The sequence below is a fragment of the Papilio polytes genome, unplaced genomic scaffold (genome assembly GCF_000836215.1).
Source record: "Papilio polytes unplaced genomic scaffold, Ppol_1.0 DF823980.1, whole genome shotgun sequence".
Taxonomy (NCBI): domain Eukaryota; kingdom Metazoa; phylum Arthropoda; class Insecta; order Lepidoptera; family Papilionidae; genus Papilio; species Papilio polytes.
In genome coordinates, this window is record NW_013525224.1 from 522,665 (window position 1) to 533,932 (window position 11,268).

The 11,268-nt window shown below is 35.0% G+C and overlaps 1 protein-coding gene across 1 annotated transcript in view; it reads left to right on the plus strand.

Moving 5' to 3' along the window:
* Nucleotides 1-11,268, plus strand: part of LOC106101440 (1-phosphatidylinositol 4,5-bisphosphate phosphodiesterase) — a 44,527-nt gene that overhangs the window by 17,755 nt on the left and 15,504 nt on the right. The window contains 5 exon segments of the mRNA XM_013280677.1: nucleotides 2,387-2,500; nucleotides 6,636-6,695; nucleotides 7,391-7,531; nucleotides 7,999-8,078; nucleotides 10,582-10,818. Coding sequence (XP_013136131.1) covers nucleotides 2,387-2,500; nucleotides 6,636-6,695; nucleotides 7,391-7,531; nucleotides 7,999-8,078; nucleotides 10,582-10,818 — 632 coding nt within the window.

Here is an 11,268-nt window from a genome sequence, read left to right on the forward strand (position 1 = left end):
AATTGCTGACATCTTAGGCAACAAAGAAGTGTGTGTTTACGCTTTATTATAATAGTATAGATTTGTACATACAATGTCAGATAAAGTCGCCGGAAACTAATAATCAGCTGTTATTATATTTATTTGTATTTAATTGGCTTTTCGAGTACGACACAAAGTAAACAAACATGTATCAGACTTTCTTCTAACACTACATAAAACGATATTGGTATAAAATTTACTATGTAAAGTGTAGTCAATAATCTTAAGAAAATGTGTTTATTTCGTACGGATTATTTTAAAATATCATGCTAATATCATAAATGCCAAAGTTTAGATGGATGTTTGTTAGAGTTTGTAGCCTAAATGGCTTAACGAATTTCGATTAAATTTGGCACAGATGAAGAGGATAATCTGAACGAACACATAGGTTACTTTCGTTTTTTTAAATTCCACGCGGACGGAGTCGCGGGCGAAAGCTAGTATTTTATAAGTTTTATAACCTTCATAAAGTAAAGTAAAAACGAACAAAATTTCGAAGATAGCATATTAAATTTTCCCTTATATGAATTCTTTTCAGCCCACACTTTTGTTTGATAATGATCTTTCCTTTCGATAGATTACAATTAGAACGAATAAAGCGGTCTATATTTAATTTGTCTTGTGTAAACAATCAACTCTGTCTGCCCCATTTCGATTAACCACTCAGTAGATAAATCAAGTTTTTTTTTTAAATTTCCTACAGAAAAGTCATTTTTATAAACTTAAATACGTTTCCCGCGAAATTGTAAATTGTCTGATAACAATCCAACATGCAATTTACGTGATGGAAATATCGGATTTTATTACCTTACCTCACAGTGCCATCATTCTTAGGCTATCTGAGCGTCTATCAGCCAGTGGTGGGACAGCCCTAAATGTTCAATAAATCAAACTTTTTATAATGTGAGTCTAATTGAATGTTTACTGAAAATTAAGTTATTTATGTATAATTTTACATTTATTATTCACTACCAACTTCATTACGACTTGATTCATAGTGTTCCGCGCTAGAACAATACATCTGTCGCTGGAAGGCTTTTGTTTAGTAATAATAGCTGTTAGCTTTCAATTATACGTGAATTATACTGGAAACGCTTTAGGTTGGCTATATTTAGATTTATTAAGTAAATAACTTAAAAGGATCCTTGCGATGTTTATTAATATAGTAAACTTTGAGTAAATTTCGACCCTCGTGTTTCCATGAAAATAATTGACTATTTTTTGTCTATATTAAAGTAAAATTAACTAATATATTTACTCTATAATATATCTTAATTGAAATGGAGTATCGTATTAAACGTTGATAATTTCAAGAGGGTCTATTATGATTAATAAGTGACGGTTGCGAGAACTTTCGTAACGTAATCTACAAATTTTATATGAGATTTCTTAGTTTACGCCCGATATGGGCGTAGCACTAAACCTTCTCACGAATATTCCTGATAAGCTTTGTGTCGGAATCTTTGTAGCGTCAACATCGATTAAAATGTTCAGCAAATAGTTGCTTAGTTACCATGCCTTTCTTTTATTACTAATTTAAATAGTAAATAAAGAATTTCAAGTCAATCTGATAGCGGGCATCAATATTAGGATTGTAGACAGGAATGAGGTTATATTTGCTAATGTAAACTATCAGGCGCTGGTAAACAAACATGTTCTTTTACTTATTTTGATGCCATTTGTATAAAAATAATATCCGAAGGCCATTATATTCTTTCACTAGAATTATTAATGCACAATACGTCTTTTGTGTCGATTTGCGCCTTTCAATAAACACAGAGAAACAATAAGAAGCACTTAGTAAAGTATTGAAACAGTATTGCGGGGTTTGGCTGCAACTCAAGAATGCTATAATATACATCGATGTTTGAAATACGACACATTTCGCGTGTTTATACTTGTTAAACATTGTTATTGATTAGAAAGATGCGCACAGAGATGGTACACGGTGTAATGTAACATGTTACAGGGAAAGTAGCGAACGAGTCGCTCGATTTAAATGTTACATCCCGTAACATTACCCCGCATAACATCGGTCTTTACGCACCTTAAGATAGTAACCAGTGATTTTACTAAATCATACGTGTTGTTTTTAATCTTCTTTCCAAACCCACAAAACTACAAAACTTAAACCTAAACTTAAAAATAAACGCAGTATTAAGTTACATTTAGGATTAAATTGTGTATAAGCAAAATATGTACTTATATTTGCTTATACCCAGGTTATTCCTAACTTTAAATTTATATCGCGTTTATTTATAAGGCTGTATGTTTTAATTTTTACTTGTCACCATTAGAATTTACGTATAAAACAATGTTTTTATGATGTTCGGCAGTGTAAACTGACTGTTACTTCATTGTACAGGGCGCGGTGTTCGACCGATGGACGGAGGAGAAGGACAACACAGAACTTGAGCAGAACTGCCTCTTCAAGGTCGACGAGTACGGCTTCTTTATCTACTGGAAGAGCGAAGGCAAGGTAAGGATAACTGATTAGGGCTGCCATATTTTAACAAAGTAGATCTGAGTCTAGAAGAGGCGGCAACCCTAGTGACGTAAACAGCTGTCACAAATACTGTTTGAAGGTTAGGCGGTCCCTGTCCAAGACTCCGGTGTTAGAAGACGGAAAGGGGCGTCACAGATCTCCGAATTATCTCACATAAGCCCTTAACAGTCCAGGCCACTGGTACAGCTAAAACTAGCTAAAGTACGAAAATGACTCGTATTGTCTAATACCAAGGTTCGCTTTGGATAGCACAACTCATAGTCATTGAACTAAATAGTGAAGTACTCTGACTTTAACTCGACAATAAAGGTCGGAAATTCCTATTGAATTTCAGACTGAACCTTTTTAACCTTTTCTGAAGAATATTAAAAGAAAATATATATTTTTTTTATCCTTTAGGACAAAGGCTTAGTAAACATAGTATATGGTACAAGGGTATTTTGGCTTCATACAAATTCCTTTCATTCCATACAAAGCAACACAAGCCGGCTTACGAACTTGTTTGCTTTCAATTATTTGCTTTACAAAGGACATTTTTGATCAGTCACATGCTTGAAAATATAACTTTGAATACCTTTAAGATATTTCGCCATCTTTCTTAAATCGTTATTCTTATAGTAATACGTGTTTATAATATCTATGATATCTGTCAATACTATTATAATAAAGCGTAAACACACACTTCTTTGTTGCCTAAGATGTCAGCAATTATAGCATATTTTTGAATAATTATTTTTTTAATAAAAAGCCCTACACTTACGTCAGGCTTTAGGCTATATATTTAACGCCATTAAACTTAGGGGGTAAATATTTTGGATAAAACCCCTAATGTGGGAAAGAGAACATAAGTTGCTGCCAACATCAAGGAAGCAAGATTGCCAAGTTGTTTCATGTCATGTCATTTTGTTAGAGTTTGTAGCCTAAACTGCTGATGAAATTTAGCATGGATATGGAGGATAGCCTGGAAGAACACATCAGCTACTTATTTAGTTATTTTTTTATTCCACGCGAACGGCATCGCGGGGAAAAGCTAGTAATAAATATGTTTGCTTTCAACTAGAATATACGAGTTCATATTCACTGCAAGTATAGCTTGCATCATACTCAATAATTTATTTCTATTCCAATATATGAGTACGTGATTGCTTTGTGGTCATTTAAACATCACTAGTTTATAGAAAATACATTCAACACTAGCTTATATCAAAGCGAGACTAAACAGTTGTGCGATAGTTTAGTTCCAGGTGTGCGCACGCTCTATAGACATTTCGCAGTGCAAATGTCAACATTTCGACAAAATTGCATCGTTAACTTGTACCGAAAGCACGTAAAGTTCTCGAATGACCGGGAACAATTCTCCTAAGCTTGGCTTAACGACGGAGCGCAGGTGCGGCCAGAATTAAAACCACTATAAAACACTTAATGACGCTTCAGTTAATTCCAACAGAGCTATCGTACGACTCTTAACGAGGGTCAATGTGCTTGGTTTTTACTATAAAAGTTACCTTACAAACAAACCCTACTTAAACAATGTTACTTATATAATAAATACGAAAAGTTTAGATGAATGTTTTTGGAGTTTGTAGCCGAAACTGCTGAACGGATTTTAATGACATTTGGCATAAATATAGAGCATAGTCTGGAAGAATACATAGGCTACTCACTTTTGTATTTTTAAATTCCATGCTAACGGAGTCGCGGGTACGCTTGTACTCATAAATTCTTGTATTTACAACAAAACACTATCGTTATTGTTCGAAGTTAACAACTTGACTTCCTTCTATGTAGTCAGATTAATTTTTGCTATGTATAGTAATTCAATAGTCGAGTACCATAAAGACAAATTGTCGAAGGCCCTAAAAGTACTTATATTTCCATTGAAGCTTTTCTTGACATTGAGGTTTTGATATAACGAGCTTATCTCACCGAACTCGTTCAGAAATCTTGCAAGAGCAGCCTTTTGGGATCCTCAAGCGCCATAAGAGGGTAGACCCTTAACAATAAGAAGGGAATTTTCAGACTCCAAATTGTGTAGTACCTTTAGAGAACTTGAAAATTGTCGACTAATGTTTATGAATAAAATTACGAAAGAAAAAACGTTGAAAGAACTTTGCTTAACGCTTATTAGTTCCATTACAAACGCAATATAAAGTCAATCTTATCTTACTTCTTACTAATATTATTGTGGAAGTATAGATGGATGGATGTTTGTCATGGTTTGTAGCCTAGACGGATCTCCATGACTTTGACATACATATAGGACAGTCCAGAATAACACATAGGCTACTTACTTTTTTAATTCCATGCAGAGTTGGGGACGAAACCTAGTGTATAACATCAAACGCTTCGTGTTCCTTTCATTGTGCGTAGTCAGTTCAATACTTGACGTGGGCTTCCATTGGAAGCGATATAAAGCCTTCACAAGTCTTGACGCTATCTCCATCTGTGAAGTTTGAAGCGGGGCTCGATTGTTGCATTTCTAGGTCACTTCTGACGTTTTCTGCAAACGGAAAATGTATACAATGTTGTGTTCACTTTGGTATCATTGTTAATTATTGAATTTTGAAGCACTAGCTGTTGCTTGCGACTTCGCCCGTGTGGAATTATATAATAATAAAAATACAACCTGCGTTACGTAGTGATAATGTAGCTTTTTAATAATGAAAGATTTTAAATTCGGCCCAGTAATTTTCGTGTTATATTAATACATAGAGATTTTTATAATATTAGTATGATAACACTTGAATAAAACAAAATTACTTACCTTAGAAAAATTTGAAGAACAATTAAATTTACATATGATTTGTAGAAGAATTGGATAAGAAAGCTCTAAGGAATCTAATACGATTAGAAATTTTAAAAAAGTGCCTCTAATAAACACAAAGTAATTTGTGTTTATGAATAGATGAAATATATTTTATATTATAACAAGAAACAAACCTTTCATTACACTATTAATAGTTCCTATATATTGTGCAATATATTGCACAATAAACATATTACTTCCGCAGCTTCATGCTCCATCTCTTATTTGGAGTGATTTAAAAACATTGCATTCCAACCCACGCTTTGAGCAAACATTTTCAATGGATTCCATTTGATGCATTCCATGTTGTAACGTTTTTATTTACCTCAAATGTTACCATATATATAAATAAATATCAATCCAATTATATTAAGCGTGTTACCAAAATCCTTTAATGTTATTTAAGCTTTTTTTTATAACATAAGGTGGCAAACGAGCAAGCGGTCACCTGAATCTGCAAAAAGGCGAAGCAACTGCTGCCCATAGACATCCGCAATTGTATATGCGTCACATACCCTTATACGACGGAGAAGGACACGCACATAAAAAGGATATTTCCCCTTCCTATGCATCTCCTCCACCGTCAAATTCACTTTCCCTTCGCATCCTCTCCCTATAAGAAAAGGGTGGTAAAGAGAAAGGGACTTAAATTAGGCCTTTTATAATATTAGCTTATAATATGGAAAATTCAGAACACAGCAGGAATATTTATTCTATTATTCAAAACGTTTTTAATAGCGAAGCATCATTCGTACAACTAAATAGTTTTTAAGGGATCCGATATATTTAAAACCATATAGAGATAAATGCTTGTGACGTAATAATTCATTATATTTACTGCAACATTTTATTCGACCGCGCAACAACGAATGAGACGCAAACACAATTTCCTGCGTAACACAGATGATTGAAACCGAACGGGAAATGAGAGAGTGAAGCCGCGCGCCGGATATTAGTGTATCTACATTGCATATCTAAAATCTATATAGAAAGTTTGACCAAGAAAATAAATCATTTACGAATTCAGTCACAGACGTCAAATGGTCTCCCTTATTGTATACTAGCTTTCGCCCACGTCTCCGTCAGCTTAGATTTGAAAAATAAAGACTATCATCTACATTTATGCCAAATTCATTAAGATCAGTTCAGCCGTTTAGGCTACAAACTCTAACAAACATCCATCCATCCATACATCTAAATTTTCGCATTTATAATATTAGTATGATTTATTGCTCTTACCGACAAATTAAGGATTCTGAGTAGCATTAAGTGTAGGTTTATTAAATTATGTTTTGTTTACAGGATGGTGACGTCATCGAACTTTGTCAAGTCAGCGACGTGAGATCTGGGGGAGTGCCTAAGGTGTGTCTATTTTATTTATTTTTACGTCTTGCAAGATAAAAGGTAAAAGGTATCTTAAAAGATAAAAGGTCGCATAATATCTGCCAGTTCCAATCTCAATTAAAATTAGAACACCCTAAAACCAATTAGTCCATATCAAAGAAAACCAATCTACAAACGCGACAGATATCGGATCGTATTGATATTTGGCGATTATTTCACGAGTGACGTCACGAGTTCAATATGGCCGCTATGACGTTGAATAATTACATTTACATTGGTACTACGCATCGGATTGAAATAGAAACGATATAGGCTGATTTGTTTATTCAGTGTGAACGATCGCCGATACATCACTTACGGCTTCTAAAGCTTTTAACATTGACTAATGGTTTTATATTTGACTAGCTGTTGCCCGCGACTTCGTCCACGCAATATTAAGATAAAAAAGTAGCCATTTGCCCGTCTATGTCAGCTACCCTCCAGTGAAATTCCGGTCGAAATCGGCGTAGCTGTTTCAGAGATTACCCGGAACAAACGGACAGACAGACAAAAATTTAAATGCGATTTTCGTTAGCAGCGACGCAAATACGTCATCTTTCTGGAAATCTGGAATTTTTCTTTTGATATTACAAACAGACACTCCAATTTTATTATATGTATAGAAGATAAAGATGTTGTAATACTCCTTGACCTCTTTGAGCTTATTTTTGCAGCCGGAATCAAAATTGAGCACAAATCTATTCAACAAGCATGGAGAGACATTGGAAGATAAGTCGTTGACGATCTGCAGTGGTACAGACTATATAAACATTAATTACCAGCATGTTGTGTGTCCTGATGCTGCTACGGCTAAGGTAACGTCTAAAAACTTCTAGAATTTTATACAAAAATAATATTTTTAATTTCAAAAAAACATTTTATAATTTCCTAATGCACGGAACACATTTAGCCAGTACTGTCGGATCAGCTGAACGCCCAGTCATAGGTTGTAAGGACTTATTGGGGCCAGTTAGTATTCTGACTGTGCCAGATGATTGACAGTCCAGTAATTGGTGCTACTGACGAACTGTACTGGCCAAGTGTAAAGAAAACAGTCAATTTCTTTTAAAAATATTTTAATGCCTGGTTCACATTTAGTCAGTCCAGTTAGACAGTAACGTAGTCAAGGGACTAATTGTATGTACTATCAGGCGTCAGTTAGTGTACATTATGCCTATTGATGCTAGTCCTTTTATTGGACGCTACTGTCCAACTGTACTGGCCAAGTGTGAACCAGCATAATTAAAACGTGAATTATAAAATGTTATTTTACTAAATAAAGGTATGGCTTGACGGCCTGAGAAAAATCACCCACAATGTGAAAGCGAACAATGTGTGCCCGATGACATGCCTCAAGAAACAGTAAGTTGCATGACTTACGGTGCATGCATATGCATAACGTCTGCATGGCTTCCATGCCGCATGCATGCATGGCTTTTTTAACATCAGCATGCTGAAAAATCGGTGTTCGGTTGCAATCTGTTTTCATCTATGTGCTTTTTTAATCTATTAATATTGCATGTTGCTTTATTTTTTTAAATTTTATAACAAGGTATGGAAGGAGGGACTTCGGGAAATAACACATAACAACAAAATCAACAACGTATGCCCAAGAACTAACCTTATGAAGCAGTACGTATTAGTGTATTACATGCTTTTATGACATCTATCATATGTATGTTATTATCATAATCTTTAGGGCCAGTCCCACCAAATTGTAAATTGTCTGATATCAATCCAAAGTCTAAAACATGTGATGGAAATATCGGATTTTGTTCCTTTATCTGACAGTGACGGAATTCAAGCTATCTGAGCTTCTATCAGCCAGTGGTGGGACAGGTCCTCTCACTTTCATTATTGAATGTCCTATCTACTTCATTTCTCATCTTTGACACGAAAACATCGTATGTTAAAAACCACTATCTGTAACTTAGAAGTTATATCGCATATTACTTAATTTGCACTATAACTTTAAAAAAATACAATCAAGTTAAGTGAGTACGGCTAGTACAAAATGCAATTGTAAAAAAGATTAACTTAAATAAAATTCTATATAATTTACTCTACGTAGTTCAACAACCCGTAATAGAATTGAAATCTTTACGATTCCCCTTTACAATCGCTTTAATCCTGTAAGGTGTATTGTTGGAACTTCAATTGGATTACCGTCTAGCTTGCTAAGACCTCATTTCCACTGGGACAAGCAGCGACTGACCGCTAGCGACTTCTATATGTAAACTTAAGCTCTGCATTTTAAACCTTTACGAATTCTGACTCTTTTAACTGTGGAGTGGAACTATTCAATTAAAACTGTATGGGCGAAATATGAACTGTCAGTTGAAATGTTCTACTTAGCGGCTATCGGTTATTATTTTGTATTGAATTACTAAAGTTGATAGAATAAGCTATGTCATACATAACACAAATCTAACCGCTATAAAAATCGCACGGACTGTAGCTAATTAGAAATAAGATATAATAAAGCAATTTAGTGCGGATAAAGTCGCACGGCTAGTCACTAAGTGGAAAAAGGGTTTAACAGTAAAATATTTAGCGACTCCGGCGTTTTATTGAATTACTCTGGTTACGGAGACGGGTCGTTTGTTACCATTTCACTCTAAGTGGATTTAAAAGAATAGCTTACTTAGGTAATTGTGTTGAAATATATTTTGCTGTTTGTTGCACTTTTTTTGTTGTTTTAATACGTTTACTGCGGCCAGTAAAATAAAAATTCTTCATCTAGTTCAGCGGCGGGCCGAAATGCGCCTCCCAGTGATATTTCCGCCAGTGCGTGGCAGGTCTTACTAGACCCGGCACTAGGACAAATGAAATTATAACTTCTTGAAACATAATGTATTCATTTTATATAATGTAATATACCTGAGATAATGAATGAATGACTGAATATTTATTATATAATCGTTTCGCATTAGCGAGAGGGACAGAGTTTTCTTCATCCGCACCAGCTTAAGTACCGCGTCAGGCCGATATCGGCCTGTTACACAGTGAGCGTGATAAATAAAAATGAAAATCATAACTGTTCAACAATAAAGGCACATAAGTGTTGCCAGTTATTTCTTAAAATAAAAAATAAAACATACGAAACAAACGAAACAAAAAATAACTAAAACCTCTATGATTTTTATTTTTAACAAATACTTGGACAATCTCTTGAAAAGTTAAAACAAACCACAACTTTAGCATAAGTTGTAGCAAGCAAAAACAAAGAAAATTATCTTTAAGATACAAAGAAAACGAAGTTATTATAAGTTTGTTACAGAAAACAACTTCGTTCAAAGCAATAAGGGCCATCATACACGGACTGATTCCAGTAGCCGGCATCTTTAACAAGCGTTCATCAACCGTTATATTTCGTCCGTGTACAGCGGGCCTTAATTGATACGTTTATTTGATCTCTATTGTTTGTTGAACAAGGCTTTTATTTAGATTAAAGCCCGCGGGTACAATGTCCCGTACAAAGGAATTCCCCAGATACCGTGTTTTGTTTGGTCTGAAACCGCTCGCAGCGGCCACTCTTTTGTCCGTTTTCATTTAATTTGTTCTACTTTATGCTTAGGGTGACAAGGGTTTTAACAAAAACGGATAGGTCAGAAATACTAACGATTTTCTGATACTTAACATGTAACTTTGAGCATTTTAGTATGGTTACTCCAGTTTGCTTTTCATCATTCTTTTTGGAATTTACGACGCAAAATATCATTTCATTTACATACTTTATAGCGACCAAAAAAATCCTTGTTCCTCAAATAGCTAAAACACAATTTCGATAACAAATACAATCGGTTATTACGACTGAGTAACCTGTCACTTTGACGTCATTATAAGCGGTTATCCCATGCTTTAGTTGGATGCGGCTTTGCTTCCTGACGGACCCGCGCGGCAAGGTTCCAGTTAAAGTGGTGGCTCGTACATTCGCTTCGGGCAAGACGGAGAAATTGGTCTACCAGTGTTTGTCGGAGCTAGGCCTGCCCTCCGGCAAGAACGAGGCTATGGAGAAGGAAGCTTTCACCTTCGATAAGTTCTACGCATTATATCATAAAATCTGTCCCAGGAATGATATCGAAGAATTGTTCAGATCTATGTAAGTGATAATATAATATTAGGACCTTTTTTATATTGTAAGGGGGCAAACAAGCAAGCGGGGATCTGAATTTGCCGAAATAACTAAGTAACCGCTACCCAAACACATCTGCAATCACAGATGCGTTGCCTAACCGAATCGACGGAGGACTAGGCGTACATAAAGAGGATATTTCCCCTTTCTATGCCTTCTAGTAAATCTACTTTTCTTCCGTCCTTTCCTCTCAAGAAAAGGGATTGAAAAAGAAAGGGACTATTGGATATTGTTTCAAAAATGATTGACTTTTAGGCTAGATATTGGTCCATGATATAGTATCTACACATACGCCCAATTCTGACGAACTGTTCAGTAAAAACTGTGCAAGTGTAAGACATTTTAAGTATCAATTGAACTGTACAGTCAAAGTTTATACGCACGACTGGTTAGTTAAAACTATCAATTTGAAGTAAC